Consider the following 17,430-nt stretch of genomic DNA (forward strand, 5'->3'; position numbering starts at 1 on the left):
AGGTACTTTCTTTAGTTCATGCACTGCACATGCGATTCTCGAGGTTACTGGAAACCAAAAGTTGCGGGAAACTTGCTTTGCCTTTCTAAAAGACAATCAAATTGGAGCTGCGAAAATTGGTTCTATGCCAGCTGCCCGAATGACACTCACGTGATACACAATTCGCCAAAAAAGTTATCTCTTCCGACGTCGGCGCAAAACTCACCTTTTTTGGCGGGATCGTTGTATGAAATTCCCTGACTTTTCCAGATTTTGACTAAAACACTTAAATTCTCTGAATTTTTTGGTCAATTTCCGAATTCCTTGACTTTTTTCCGGTTTTCCAGGTAGCGTGGAAACCCTGTTAACTGTGTTGAGGTGGCCTCGAGCTTGCCAGGTCTAAATACCCCTTCCTCCTAGCACATTGTCTTATTTGACCGAAAGTTATAACCAGGGTAGGAGTTCGTCTCTAGTTTTCTCTTCTGTCTGATTTGAACGAGAAAATGCATGATGCCGATGAGTATGTAAGATGCATTCGACAAATTGATTAATTAAGACACAATAACATGCCGAATAAATACTAATTCAGAAGTCAAACAACAAAAATCAGCGTTATATTTTCAAAATTTTCACAGGACGAGTTTCGATGTTTTTAGCGAACCACCATCCTCAGCTGCAAAACCGCAAATGAACAAGATAGGAAACAGTGATAAGATAAGAAAGCCTGGGCAAGAATAAGCAAGTGGCGCTATCTGTTGGTGAAACCAGAACTAAAACATAATTTCTTTAAAGGTTAAAGGCAAAGACGGATTGGAATTAGGATCGTTAACTAGAACAGAAAGATTTTTTTGAATGTGAAATACCTCTAGAAAATACAGTTTCCCAATGGAAGATGTTTTTTGAATAATTTTGGCCGTAGAAAAATTGAAAGTGTGATTTTCGGACCAACAATGTTGAGCAACAGATGACTTCTGTGTTTCCTTTTTTCTAACATATGTCTCATGTTCCTTGACGCGAAATTTCAAGGCTCTCTTAGTTTGGCCAATGTAAATTAAACGACACTGGCAAGGAATTCTATAAATACCCCAGGAATTTATATCCGGAATGGGGTCCTCGAGTATGGAACGCGGAATTTTATTGATGGGAAAATAAACAACCCGAAAGTTAAATTTCTGCAAAATATGTGCAACTTTATAGCTAATTGATGGAAAGAAGGGAATGACAACAGAATTTTTATAATCTCCTAAAACAAGAGTGTGCCTTTTAGTGTGTTGAGATGAGAATTTTTTAACTGCTTGATTAATAATGTGGGGTGAAAAGCCCCTGTCAATAGCTATTGCTTTTAAATAATTTAGTTTTTCATCAAGGGCTAGTTTGGAGGAGCAAACTTGAAGAGCACGGAAAACATAGGAATAAAATGAAGCTAACTTTTGTTTAGTCGGATGACATGATTTAAAGTGTGGTGGAAGGCAAACCGATGAAGGTTCTTCAATTCCAGTGTATCTTGAAGTTGTTAATGATCTAAGCTCGGATCATTTACCTGTAATGGCCACACTTGGAATCCTAAAAGACAAAACGACGCAGGAGAAAAAGATTACAGACTGGAAGCAGTATAATCTGATCTTTAATAGTACCTGAACACAACTTTAAGAACCAAGCAGGACATAGACTTAGCTGTGCACCTGTTTACTAACAGTATCATTAATGCAGTCACTACTGCCACCAAGAACATTCCCATTAAACAGACATCTGGAAGACTCCCCCCCCCACATCAAAGATAAAATCAGAGAAAGAAATAGATTAAGGAAAGCCTGGAATCGAACATGGAACCCGAGTACTAAAACGGAAATTAATAGACTGAATCGTGACATCAAGCAATCAATTCATCAGCTCAGAAATGACCTTTGGGATGAAAAAATCAAGAATTTTAATGAACCAGACAATGCGTTCTGGTCATTTGTCAGAAATCTAAAAGGAAAGGCTGTAGCGAACAAACCACTTCACTTCAATAATAGCGTGGCTCTCACTAATAAAGAAAAAGCAAACGCCTTTGCAGAACATTTTGAAAATCAGTTTAAACCGAATGAGCGTCCTTGTGACATAGACTTCGCTTATGATGTAAGATACAGTAAGACCCCGCTTAGCGCTGTTTCGGTTTAGCGCTCTTTTATTTCAACCTCGGGATTCCCCGAAATTGCTCGCAGCATGAACTACGGGGATTCCTTGAAATTGTGCGCAGCGGTAGGTTTCCAAATAACATATTCGAAACTTTGTAGTTATGTTTCTTGTTTGGTGCGGTGAGGTGCTGTACGGAAGCATTTTTATCATTTGAAACATTTGTTGACATTATTGTAAGTATAAATTTACATAATACTATAACGATTAATAGTGACAAATATTATGATCTTTAGTTTTTATCATGGTGATAATAAAAAACAAGAAAAGAAAGCAACCAGAAAAAGCATTTCACTGGAAACTAAAAAGCATGTGATTAAAGATTAGATTCTGGTGAGAGTCAATCTCAAATTAGTGCTGCATTGAATTTGGCAACTTCAACAATAAGGACAATTCTTAAGAATAAAGAAAAAATACTGTCATCGGCAACTGCAACTACGTCAAGTTCTGCAACTAGAATTACCCGTTCTAGAAATAACATTATAGAGGAAGTGGAAAAACGACTGTCTATATGGATTGACGACGAAATTGAACGCAATATGCCATTAAGCCAATCTATCATAATGCCTTCTTGAAAAAAAAAAAGGCAGAAAATTGGAAACACAGAATAGACTGAATGATCTGACTGGCTTAGAATTTTATTTGTTTTTATAAATATATTCGTTTATATTGTTTTTATTTTTGTAAGAAATAAATGTTTGGTTTTATTTTTATTAAAAAACATTATTAAATTTAATACCTAACCAATTTTCTATCAATCTTCCCCTAACTCCATTATTTACATGTTAAGATAGCCTCGTTTAGCGCTGTTTCGCATTACGCTCTACTTTGATGGAACGTATCCCCCGCGTTAAGCGGGGTCTTACTGTACTGCATTAATGACTGGTTTACCTCACAGGAGGACTTAGAAGACAATCTGGAACTCACCTCTCCACATGAAATCCAAGAAATCATAAGGAAACTAAAAAACAGGAAGGCTCCGGGCTATGATGCAATAACCAACCTAGCGATCAAGAACTTACCGAAAAATTGTATTGCAAAGTATGCCAGTATTTTAAATGCTTGCTTAACTATCAGATACTTTCCGCTTGCCTGGAAAAGAGCCAAAATGATTGTCTTACCTAAAGCCGGCAAGGTTACCATTCGCCCAGAAGGATTTAGACCTATCAGTTTGCTTCCCGTTTTGGGGAAAATTTTTGAACGCATCATTTATCATAGAATCCATCCATACTTACAGAAACTACCAGAACAGTTTGGTTTCCGAAAAACGCTCTCCACCACGAAACAATTGGTCAGACTTTCTGAGTTCATCGGCAGTGCGTTACATAACAGACAAAATGTGGCTTTACTCGTGCTAGACGTGGCCAAAGCCTTTGACCGCGTCTGGCACGAGGGTCTAATTTTCAAGCTCCGTTCCCTTGGCTTCACCAAAACTTTAACGTGTCTCATCTACTCATTCCTGAAAGGCAGAAGTTTTCATGTTTCTATTGGAAATGAGATTTCTGAAGTCAAACGAATTCACGCCGGCGTCCCGCAAGGGTTAATTTTAGGTCCGATCTTATATCTTCTTTGTGACTGACTTCCCTAAAACAGGCTTTAACTACAATTACTTCATTGGCTGTTATGCAGATGATACGGCGCTTGCTATAAAATCTATGTGTCCTAATCAAGCTGTCAGGAAACTTCAACAAGTCATGCCGCAAATAGAATTTTGGTGTACCAAAGGGCGTATTTCAATTAACGCAGATAAATCCAAACTGCTCATTATCCGAAAGAAGAAGTCTGCCACTGAAATAACAGAAAAGCTTAAGCTATTTGACATAGAAGTTCCTAGAGTACGCAAGACGAATTACCTTGGTGTTATTATTAATGATTAATTTTCCTGGAAGGATCACCTGACTCATGTCAGGGAAAAAACACTAGGAGTCATTCAGAGTCTTAACCCACTTATTAACGAGCACTCTAAATTGGACTTAAGAAGAAAACGGCACTTATACATCTCTGTTATACGGCCAGTCTTCACGTATGCTTCCCCTGCGTGGGCATCAGTTAGAGACAGGGACATATCTAAATTACAAATTACACAGAACAAGTTGCTGCGCACCTTCACGAATGCGCATTATTTCGTATCTAATAGGACTTTACACAAGGATTTGAAAATTGAAACTGTAACAGAGCATCTTCATCACTTAATCTCCAGCTTTTTCCAGAAAGCAGTTACATGCCCTCACATGTCAAAATTACATGTATTTGACTACATTCCACTACTGGAAGATAAAGAGTTACGACCGCTGCCAGCCCACCTAGCCAGAGATCTGAACTTTCCTACATAATGTAAAATATTCCTGTATATAGTTGTATATATTGCGTATAGCGTTTATGAATACTTTTTTTTCATTATTTCATCGAAACTTTTATATGATATCTGATCTTGCAAACTGCACTTTTCTCTCTGTAACTCTATGTCTGCAAATGTATGCTTTTGAGAGTTTGTATTCCCACAAACACGTTCTGTCATGTAGTATATTCTCACAGTAGCTTATCATAAAAACTCATTGCTTTACCTTGTACTGCTCCGTCTGCGGGGCGTCTTCTTGTCTGGCCTAATTCCTAGGCTTGCGGCATCTTGCTCGCCCCCCTTCTGCCTCACCTCATTCTCTTAACTCCTACCACGTCGGACTTCCTACCGTCATGTGCCTACTGGCTCTCCTCATGAGCTGGAAACAGCGCGCTTCGCGCGCTACTCCAGCCATACTTGTTCGGATCGATCGATCGACCGATGAAGGTTTACGGTAAACCGTAGTACTGAAGTTGGATGTGTTACGTGTGACCAGAATGTCGAGAAACGCAAGTCTCAAGTTTAAAAGTGAACTGAATAGCAGGATCAATAGAATTCATTGTTGAAAGAACTTTATTTAAATCATCTTTATTACCTTCAAACAACGTAAAAGTATCGTCTACGTAGCGGAACCATGCCGGGAAGTTTAAAGTTTCAACAGGGGCGTAGCTAGAGGGGGGATCTGTCCCCGGGCGCAGAATCCAAGGGGCGCCAAACTGATGTTACGACATTTTAGAATTAAATGTTTTCCATCCTTGGCAAGCAGTAGCGGGCGCGAAATCTTCAGTTGTTCCTGGGCGCTGAAAACCTTAACTACGACTCTGAGTTTCAAACAATTTTGATTCATAATAATGCATGTAGATATCAGACAGGATGGGATTGAAGGGCTTCCCATGGCTAATCCCTCAGTTTGCTTGTAATATTTATTTTGGAAAACAAAATGTGTGTGTTTCAAACAGAGTTGAGTGAGAGAAATTAGCTCATCAATTTCGATGCAAGAGAAATGAAATTCGCGAAGTGTGGTTTCTAGACATCTTAATACACCCTCTACTGGAACATTGGTGAATAATGATTTTACATCAAAAGAAACCATTAGTAAATTACTAGGAGAAATGTTTTTAACCTTTTTTACAAACTCTATTGAATTTTTATGGTGTAAATGTTATTGTCTAATAGAGTTGAAAATCTAGAAACTAAATATTTAGCTAAGGGATACGAGGCAGTAACTAAATTTGATACAATAGGGCGGAAAGGAATACCACTTTTATGAATTTTGGGAAGAGCATATAATCTGGCACAATTCGCAACAGATGGGATAAGCGAATTTTTTAAGTTGCTTGAAATGATTTGTGAAGATTTGATCGCAGTTTTTATTTTTGACAAGTCCGAAGGTGGAGGATCTTTAGGGATCGGATTATATGGTCCTTCGTTTAAGAGTTTAGTGACACCATCGATGTAAGTGTTCTTATCCACGACGACTATCTGGCCACCTTTGTCGGCCTTTGAAATGATAATATCCAGGTTAGAATGAATTTCGCGCATTGTAGCTCTTTCTCTCGCAGTTAGATTTGGTTTCAAAGGTTTATTATTGAATCTGAAACTTTACTGAACTTGAAAGCTTTTTCGATAGGAGCCAAAATCTTTGGAATCGAGGGATTACAGGTTTGTGAGAAGTTAAAATTATATTTTAGAATTCTTTCTTGTTCTTCTGAAAGTCTAACATTAGAAATATTAACTACTGGCTTGATGTTTACAATGGGAAGATTTTTTGAACTACTTGAATTGGAAGACTGTAAAAGAAGTTTTTCGAATTTGACTGCAAGGGTGTTTTTATGAGGGTTAATTGCATTCTCCGTTCTAGACCAAGACTTTTGTTCAAGGGCAGTGAATTTTGGATATGAATTAGCGAGTTCCAGATGAAGTTTATAGAGTTCATGTCCAATTCTGGACAATTGTTGACGTGAATTCCTTATGATAGACAGAAGTAAGGCAAGCTTGCTATTTAACAGAATTCTTGAAACGCAACTGGAAGGTTTTTGATTAGATTTGATTTGAATAAAATTGGGGATCAATTTTTTACATTTACATTTAAGTAAAAAGCAGGGCTTAATTTCTAAAAGTAGAAGTGCCAGAGCCCTAGTAGAAGACCGTCAGGAAAGAGGAACAAGAGTTAAATAAATAAATAAAATTACTATTAAAAATCATTAGTAATTTTTTAATTATATAGTTAATGAGTATCAAATTAATAATTATTTAATTGATATTAATAATTAATATCGATTAATTTTTATTTAATTAATTCATAATTAATTTATTATTATGTATTAAAAATAATTTTAAATTCAACTCATTAGATGATTAACATTGAATAAGCGATTTTTAATATAATTTTAATGCTAAATATAAGATTTTCGAGATCAAATTTTTACTGAAATAATTGTTCAGTTACATAAAAGAAGTGCCGGAGCTTTCTTATTTAGGACTCCGGTGCGCTCCAGCAAGAATTAGAATACATCTCAGAAACTAAGAAGTCACCAGAGCTAGGCGCCGGTGCAATGTAAGCTCTATTTTGATGACATTTAAACTAATATATTTAACATAAATATGTCCTAAGCAAATTTTTAATTTATCGGAAAAGAAATTGTCCGAGGCTGATTTTTCGCATAATTTAATAATGAGAACACGCATAAAGATTCATATATCGCAAATTTTAAAAATATAAAAGTTTGTGTTTTCTGATAAATTGATTTCAGCTTTAATAAACTGAATTGTTAATAAGTTGTAAATTACTGAAGTTCAATTTCATCAATGAATTTCTTTTCAATGGTACTTATTTCTAAAATAAAAAATAATTCGAAATTATAACACTTGCATCATTTGTTAGAAAATGTGTCATACAACAATACTTCTTCCAGAAAAGCAACTCGAATTTTGATTTTATACATATATTTATCAAAACAATTCTCACATTTCGCGATATAGGAAAATTGGTTAAACTGATCTCTTTCCAACGCATAAATCAAAGTTAAATGATATAACTACGCGTAACTATTGAAATAAATTAACATAAATGACACTTTTAGCTTTATATTTTAGAGAAATTATACTAATTAGATCACAGGAATACAGAAGGTAGTAAACATATATATACGTTATGTGAATATTTATATTAATGTAGTGTATTTTGTCCACACACATTACAAATTAAGCAATTTTTTCCTAAGCTGTTAATAATAAATGCTAGATATATGAAATATAAACATAATATGGAAACAATGCTATTTTATATCAGCTAACAATGGATAATATTATTAAAAACATAAATTTTAATGCAGACAGACTTCTGATTTTTAAATAAATTAGTCTGATGTTTTATTAAACTGGGTCGTTAATATGTTTCAAATTGCTTAGGTTTAATTTTTCTAATACTAATAATCAATCACTTACGTACTAATCTTTTATGAAGAAGGTCATTGAAATATTTTAGATAAGGCAGTCAAATCCCGATCTTCTAGTTCTTCTTTTCTTTTTTTATCACTGATTGTCCACTGCGCTATGATGACCTGTTGCTAGCCAGGAACGTATACATAAGTTGTTGGCTGAAAGTTTTTTAGTGAAGAACCGACGAGTCTAATAAACATTAAATTAGAAAGAGTGTTGACATGAAGAGAAGCGCGTTGCGGATTGCATATTAAGTTCATTGTCAAAAATCCTCTCTCACACTCTAAATTGGAAACAGGTATACAGTTTATTGATGATAAAATTTTTCGCAATGAAGAATTTATTTCCTTTCCGTTAGTGTCTATAAAAACTCTGAATTTCCTTAAAGTTTCTCGTTCATTTAGGTGGAACTTTTTGCACAAATTTCCTATTTCTTCTTCTCCATATGTTATGTCAGGGGATGAAAGAGGCCAAAATTTCGGGTTGAGTACTTTTATGTCTTTTATAATTTCTTCACATTTAGTGCCGATGTTTTGAGTACGAACAGACAGTATTTTACTTTTCATTGAATCAGCAAGACATCTGTATAGTTGACAATACTGAATTTTGGGGATAGATTTCCTGCTTTTGCTAAGGCTTACTTACACCTTTGAATTTCCTATTTTCAACGAACTGTATTCCTTCCGATGCGTACTTTCCAGGTTTCGAAGATCTTGATTCAAATAATTGTATTTGTAGACAGATCAGACGATGAGCGTGAATAATAGTTGTGCTCCTGTTTTGCAACTCTAAAGATAGTTCCGATAATTCTTGAAGAGCATCATACATAAGTCCAAGATTTAAAACAAATGTAACCGTTTCTAAAATTTTTGCTAAGCCTGAAAATTTAGATCTTTCTTTTGAATCTCGTTTTCTGTCTTTCGAAGAACTAGAAAAATGTTCATATAATGCTAAATAATCATGCCACACAGCTTTCGCAGAGCGAAAACTCGAAGCTACCCAGCGAGTATCTAGAATGCGACCAATTTTAAGGAGCATTTGCTCCTTATGCGCAGCATATTCATTCAGCTCTCTTTGATTTTTTGGTGAATTATGATAAATATTCCTTAACTTGTCCAAAAATATTTTAAAATAGCTTATTCCGCTAATAAGATTAGCAGCATCTCCACCACTAAGTTTGAGTCTATGGACTGTAAAAAAAAAGTTCGCTCTTTACAAGCAAAAGTTTTGTAAAGTTACAGAAATCAAAAAGTTACAGAAGAATTTCCTGTAATGGTAAAAACTTGAACAACGCGGTCGAGAATCTCGTTTATTCCTTTAGTGTAATAATATTTTTTTCAGTGGTATTAATTTCTTACGAAAATATTATAACTCCAAAATGAAGTAATTATATTGATTAAAAATATGCCTTATCATACTTTTCGTAATGTTTTGTTTCACTAACTAGATGCAACTTAATTATTCCATATATTTTAATATACCAATATCAACAGGGAAAAAATGAAAATAACCTAAAATATTTTTCTAACAATTCGTTAAACTAATTATAAAACAAAACTAAAATTTTGTGCATTATTTCCAAAAATATCATTTCATTAATATTTTATAAATGACAACATATATTATATTGTATATATAACTACCATTGCATAAGTTTTTAAACATTTAATGTAGAATTTATGTTGATTTTATTTTGCCCAGTTTTAATACAGTTTTGAAGTATGATAGTCTTGTTACTAGGATAGCATGAATCTGCTAATACAAGTTTAATACATTTCTTGACAAATGTTTCTCTTATTCATGTAATATAATATATAAATCATAAAATAAGTTTTTTTAAAAATAAATTATTATTGTTTATTGGAATTTAAAACAATTCTGTATCTGTATGTTGTATTAAAAATAAAATAATAATGAATATTTAATGAAGCATTGATTTTAGCATTAACGATGTAAATATATATATACACACATGAATAAATGGAAATGCAAGCTACTTTTCCTTACAAAACCACCCATGAATATATACTTCCCTTTAGGCTGATAGCCTTTGCATGCTTTGCCATATTCTATCAATCCAAATGATGCAAATATGCAGAAAATTTTACTTTCTTTGAAAGTTAATACCAGAAATAAAATTCAGTACATTTGTAAACTACATTAGTTCTCTTATAGCTTGGCATTTAATTGCCCAATGATTTACTAGTCCAAACTAAGGCAGAATTCAGATTTCCTTCAAATAAAAGAAAATTAATAAGGTCTGATTAATGAGTTCTAATTACGAAAGGTCCCATGCTTTAAGGGGTCATTTTTAAAAATACTTAATTAAAAAAAAATATTTAACGTAAAACTTCCAAACTTCACACATGTGGAATATTAATTCTATATATTTTATCTCATTCTTATTTTATTAATTAATTTCATAGCATTTTGTGTGACACTAGTAGTAATTATTAATTAAATTTTATGCTGTTTCTGATCTATGTTTTGATTTTGTTATTAATTACGTTAGTTTACATAAGATTTAAAATTATGTAAGGTACAAAAATCTTCTGCATCTATTAATATATGCTGAAGTGAATGAAATTATGCCAGTGAAATTTTTTAAAATCAAAAACAAATTTCTGTGGAAAATTAAAGTTATAAATTCTAAATGCAAACAAAGGAGTGAATTTGAAAGTTATCAAATAAGCCAAAGTGTTGGTCATTTTTTCAGTTTTGCAGAAGAATTTTTATACTTTGCAGAATGGGAATATGATGTTTGGTTTTGTTAGTATTAATTATTACAACTGAATTATTGCAACTTACATTGCAACACGTAATTTAGCTTAAAATTTATTTGAACTTAATTTTCTAATTTATTTTGATCATGTATATTTCATGTGTCATAAGTTTTTGAAATGAACTTAATTCTATTTATTTACACAATTATTTTAAAGAAGAAAAAGTCACATTTGGTTTGCTTAGTTGCACACGAAGATACTTACCTATATATAGAGAGAGAGAGAGGGAGAAAGAGGAGTTATGTTTACTTGCAGACTTTTTTCTTCCTTTTTACTAATATTATAGTATGAAAATCAAGGGGGAAATTAAGCAATCAATTTAATTTTGAAGGATGTGATTACAATAAGATCATAACCAATCAACAATATTCATGAATGAACTACTGGTAACTATCATAGTATTATTATTTAAAAGAAACCTACATTCCAATAAGAACGCTTAGTAACATAACCATTTAAGTTATCTGATAAAATTAATTTTCATTCCTACTTCCCTATACCTTGAATTTCACTCTTAGTATTGCCCACTGCTACTCCCTAGACCTTAAAGCATTTAATGCATCTGGAACTGCAATTTGTGTCTTCTTCTACAGCATGCAAGTTATCACCGTTTAGTTTGTACTGCCACGAGCAATGATCTTTAGAATTACCGTATTGCGTTGCATATTCCACCCCACCCAGCTTTAGAACCAGATTCTGAAAATTAAAAAAATATTTACATAATTTTCCCCCTTTTAATGCATTCAGAAAATGAATATCCCAAGATTTTAAAATGGATTTATCAATATAATGATTGTTTTCGTCATACTAACAAAGGCAAACTTTTGCACACTTAAGGCCCCCATTGAATCTTTCTCTTCTAACTGTTGAATATTATGTCAGCCTAATACAAACAATGATCTATTTTACTTTCTTTGAAAGTTAATACCGGAAATAAAATTCAGTACATTTGTAAACTACATTAGTTCTCTTATAGCTTGGCATTTAATTGCCCAATGATTTACTAGTCCAAACTAAGGCAGAATTCAGATTTCCTTCAAATAAAAGAAAATTAATAAGGTCTGATTAATGAGTTCTAATTACGAAAGGTCCCATGCTTTAAGGGGTCATTTTTAAAAATACTTAATTAAAAAAAATATTTAACGTAAAACTTCCAAACTTCACACATGTGGAATATTAATTCTATATATTTTATCTCATTCTTATTTTATTAATTAATTTCATAGCATTTTGTGTGACACTAGTAGTAATTATTAATTAAATTTTATGCTGTTTCTGATCTATGTTTTGATTTTGTTATTAATTACGTTAGTTTACATAAGATTTAAAATTATGTAAGGTACAAAAATCTTCTGCATCTATTAATATATGCTGAAGTGAATGAAATTATACCAACTGCCATTCACTGTGCAATTTTGCCATATCAGCTGAATGTTCACCCTAGCAAGCATCGGACCACAACCTTCTCTAATTATTTATGTATGATCTGAGGCCTAAGGATTTGCAAGAACAACAATGAGAATGACAGAAGTTCAAATTATAAAGAAGAAATGAGATAACTTATTAGATGTTGCAATTATGTGTATTCTTATTGAAATAGAGGTTTCTTTTAAATAAATAATATTGTGATAGTAGTAGTTTATCCATGATTACTTTTCATTTGTTATATTCCTACTGTGACTGTGTCCTTTGGAAATTAAATTATTCGTTTAATTTTTCCCTCTTAATTTTCGGAAGATAAAATTAGTAAAAATAAGTGGGAATATGGCATCAAGAGCATTATATATCCCCATTTTCTTGAAGCTGTTTACTATTATTGTTTCATCAATGATAGACCATGCACCCAAAATCCACTAGCAAATCAGTTAGTAAGATGAAAATGACCACTATGCGGACAAAGCATTTAGGGTAACTTGTTTTGTGAGCGCCTTAAGGAAGACAAACATTACCTAAATCATTAAAAACATATTCAGAATCCTGTGCTAAAAGAAAGCTAGGGGGAAAATGTTGTCCGAGTCCCAGTGATTCCTTTGGAAGAATATGTAATATTGTTTTAGAAATTTAAGGTAATAAATACAATATTTTTCGAATGCTAAAACAGTTCGAGAAATTTATTCAAGTTCTGAATTCTGAATATAAGTATACTGTATATTATATTTAATATCTATGGTGGCTTCATTTATGAAAATATTTGAATATTGGCTGTTTTTGTACAATGAACCTTCTCTAAGCTAGCTATACGTGATTCCTGAAAATTTTGATCTTTAAATGATAGTGGGAATCCTAGAGAAGTTATGTTTACTAATTAGTTATTTTATGAGGAATGCTGGTTAAATTAAAAAAGTGATTGACTGAGATAGCTTGTCGTAATGAGACGGTTCACTGTAATCCAATTTTTTAAAGAATTTAAGCTGTTCTTAATTAATTAAGATATTAAAAAGAAATATGATTAAAAGTGTTATATAAGCACATGTTTAAAACATCTATTAAAATAATTTTTATAAGCTTTTTAAGAGCATGATTATGATTTTAAAAGAAATGTTTTTTTCTTTATTTAGGAGACATGGTTTACAAAGAGGGGAAAAACCATTCATTTTTTCCAAGCAGTCGAAACGAATTTTTATGAAATGTTTATTAAATTATATTATGTTATTTTTTAATTAATTCTTTTTTTCAGGTTTTATGTAAAGTTTATGAATTAAGTAATAAATTATTTTTACTTCTGTATTTTAATTAGCATATTATTTGCTTCGTAGTGTTTCACAATAAAATTATAAATTAAATAATCTTCTTAATTAACATGCTGTAATATAGGGAGGGCATAAAGTTTGTTTTCTGTTGTCACATGTTTATTTCACAATTTTGTATGCGAATCTCGAAATTTATAATAACTAGGAATATTTTTTTAAGTATCACTTTCGAAATGATAAATATTAAGCTTAGATTTATTACATATTATGTTTGTACAAAATTATAGGTAAAATTAAAATGCATTAAATTTTAAGCTAAACTGAAGTATTAATTTTAGAAATAAATTTCTTAAAGGCATAATTGTATTAAGAATTTTAAGGGAAACAAGGCTTTAAAAATTAAGGTCAGTTGGCAAAATTTTATGCTTATTCAAAAAGCATGACATTAGGTTTTTAATGAAAGACTTCTATGTGTTAATTCAAAGGAAATTATTTGAAGGTAAGTAAAAACGTTATACATTATTTCAAACAATAGCAGACTGTTGACAAACACTGAGTGCAGATAAGAATAAAAAGATTAGTTAGACGTTGTAATTCAAGCGTATGAACAAAATTTTGAATTCCTTGTAGTAACAAAATGAAGTTCATTGCTATGTTGAATTCTTTAATTTACTGAAAATGTCATTTTTTAGAAGGAGAGAACATATTTTTGAAATATGAAGAACAGCTGTTCTGAGTTCTTCATAGAAATATTTCACAAAATGTCTTTTACTGTAATAATATGATCATATCAACATGCAACACGTTTACTCATATAAGTTAAATCTAAAGCAACATGTGTTTATTTTAGCTAAAATTACTAAAAAGAAAGTTCTAGAACATATCTTATTAACTGACACTAAAACATGCAAATAAAACATACTATTTTTTTTAGCTATTTTACAGGGCAAATATAAGGAGTAGCATATCAATTTGAACTTTTAAATTAATCAAAATGATAATATGAAAGGCCTTTCAATAATATCAGACATAAGTTTCTCTTCATAAAACAAAAATACTCTGCAACGGACTAATGTTACTTTTTGAAAAACGAACATTGCTATTGAAAGCACATCTTTTAAATTAATGCTATTCTGAGGTCAAATTGACTAATTTAAAAAGCCAAACTATTATGCTTCACTTGCATATATCTGTATAATGATATACACATGCAGATATTGTTTTACTCAAAACATTTTGATTTCAATATATTTTATTATAATAAGCATCATTTTAGACAAAAAAATCTATTACTTTTATAGACATATCCTTTAGTATTATCTATGAAAAATATATTCTACACACATAATTACTTAATGGGATATTAGAAGGAAATAATCTGAAATTTTTACAGATACAACCATTGGAATTTTACGTAAGAAAAGTATCTTCTACTCACATAATAACTTGCTATAATAATACAAGAAAATAACCTGTAACAGTTACAGATATATCTGTTGAGATTTTACATGAGAAAAACATGTCCTTTTTACATAATTATTTGCTGTAATATTACACGCAAATAATCTGTAACCATTACAGATATATCGTTTGGGATTTTACATGAGAAAAACATGTTCTTTTTACATAATTATTTGCTGTAATATTACACGCAAATAATCTGTAACCATTACAGATATATCGTTTGGGAATTTACATGAGAAAAATATGTTCTACTTACATAACTATATGCTGTGATATTACAAGGAAAAGATCTGTAACCATTACAGGCAAAACTTTTGTAATGTTACAAAGAAAACACCTGTTTCTGTTACTCAAATAACCCATGGCATCCCAGTTTCCATGAGTTTTAGTAACCTTACAGATTTTTTTTTACAGTGTGGTTTAAACAATGCCATATAATAATATCTGGAAATTTGTCGAGTAATAACTTGCATAGGCCAGATTTTTTTCCCCAGCATTCACGGATGCTCCGTCGCAAATAACAGCCACCAAATTTTTTCGAAGAACATTGTTGTCTATTTTATATCGATTTAATTCACTTAACAAACAATTCAAAATACCATTTGCAGTAGAGTTATTTAAACACTTTAAACTTAAAAATATGTTAACTGGATTTTCCATACTAAAAAGTTGCGTGCGTATGTATATGATGAGACAGGCATCCTTGCTAAGCGTTGTAGATTCATCTAAAATTAAAGAAAACTTCTGATCCTCTTCTACAATTTTCTGAGCTAAGGACTCTTGCATTTTTTCGGAAATATGATTAACTATATTCATAGCTGAAACGTTTGAATGCAAAATCTCTCCCATATTTAATCCATTCAATATTTGGACATCAATTTCCTTATGAAATTCATAGAAAGGTTTGTTTTGTTTTGCCAAATGATACGCTGTTCTAAAAATACGTTCGGTGATTATCTGCTCATCTTTTCTCATAGCTGAAACAACTGTGCCGATTTCATCTATTTCTTTGTTATTTTTTACTTTTTCTGCTAATTTATGGGTCTTAGATGCTTTATGTTCACACATTTTTTTCCTTAATTATTTCTGCTGTTTAAATTTCGAATCGCCATTTGGTCTAATACTAACACTGGCCCAATTTTTATCGACTGGAGAGTTCAAACCTTGGGATCTCATAGCACCCAAGTGTGACACTAATTGACACCATTGACATCCTAATTCTTGGTTGTAGGAAAAAATGTCACCCGGAAAAAAAGGAACGGAAAGATGGTCACCGGAAAATAAGGAGACGGAAAATAAGTCACCCTTTGTCTGCAATGGGAAATGTAAGGCATGTTTAGAAAGATCGCCAAGTTAGGAGATAAAAGTTTTATCACAGCAACCGTAGCTTCGGATAAACGAAATTTCTGAGAATGATTGCAAGAAGATGTGCGAGCTTCTGTTTCTCCCTTATGGTAAAAATAGAGTGGTGTCCAGCGGGCGAAGGCGGGTTGTCCAGCGAATGTCATTGTCAGGTCATTAGTAATTGCTCCCCATGTAGTTATAGCCTTAAGCTGCGGTTTATTGAAGCATTGATTGTCGCATAATTGAAAGCGAATTCATCTGAGCTTCGGTATAAAACAGTATTATAACAAACAGTTGTAGATGCAATTTAAGTCACGGTTTGCGATAAGAATAGTACTCAACTTTTTAGCTAATTAATTGTCGCATATTTTTTTTTTTTTTTTCCTCATTTGATTTTAATTAAAAGTAACGTATTTGCACAGGAAACAATTGTTTAATTTTGCATTTAAGGCTGAATAGGAAAACAAGAAAATCATAGTTATTAAAAATTAAGAGGTTTATTTCAAAATTATATTAAAATTTTAAAATCTAATTAAAATTGATCCTATAATCATGTGATCTGGATTTAAACATTTAACATACATTGAACCCTCTTGTGGCGACCTCTCCCAAAAGATTTACCCAGAGTAGAAATAAACGCTTGTATTGAGCATTATCTCTCTAAGACGACCACCTCCACCGAAGACCAAAATAATTGGAAATATAGATGATCGTCTAACAGAGGATTTAATATACTTTTACAATGCACCAGGCCGTGATCCACCTAGATCCAGACCATCTAGTAGCCCATAAACGATTGGCGACCATGTCCCTAAGACGATCACTTCCAAAAGTGACCAGCATTTCCAAATGTATAAATAAACACCTGCACTGACCATCATCTTTCTAAGGTGATCACCTCCACAGAATACAAAAATCAACTAGAAACATGAATGGATATCTTAGAAAGAATTTTTACTCATAGTAGTTACATTCATTACAATTACGTGTAAAGCTTAAGGAAACTTATAAGTGGCTGAGCGGTTAAGTTGCTGAATACTGGTAGGTAGACCTGAGTTCGATTCCTAGCAAAGCGGCTTTTCGTGGTTTTCCCCACATATAACGTGGTTACTAGCGAGTTTTCCTTAGAAAGCCCGAATTAGTTCTGTTTCAGCGAGTCCTCTTTCAGCGTTTTTTAAAATTCTTCCTATTCCCGCGAAATCGGAGAGTACGGTAC

General features: G+C 32.2%; 1 protein-coding gene across 10 annotated transcripts in view; it reads left to right on the top strand.

Moving 5' to 3' along the window:
• Positions 1–13,443, top strand: part of LOC118185892 (bromodomain-containing protein 3-like) — a 219,197-nt gene extending 205,754 nt beyond the window's left edge. For all 10 annotated transcript variants that reach the window (XM_085817949.1, XM_085817948.1, XM_085817962.1 and 7 more), the window contains one exon: positions 13,275–13,443. In XM_085817949.1, coding sequence (XP_085674075.1) covers positions 13,275–13,376 — 102 coding nt within the window. In that variant the 3' untranslated portion in view covers positions 13,377–13,443. The remainder of the gene's footprint in view (positions 1–13,274) is intronic.
• The last annotated feature ends 3,987 nt before the right edge of the window (positions 13,444–17,430 follow it).

The sequence above is a fragment of the Stegodyphus dumicola genome, chromosome 1 (assembly GCF_044657685.1).
Source record: "Stegodyphus dumicola isolate Sdum_Otavi_A_Nest chromosome 1, ASM4465768v1".
NCBI lineage: Eukaryota > Metazoa > Arthropoda > Arachnida > Araneae > Eresidae > Stegodyphus > Stegodyphus dumicola.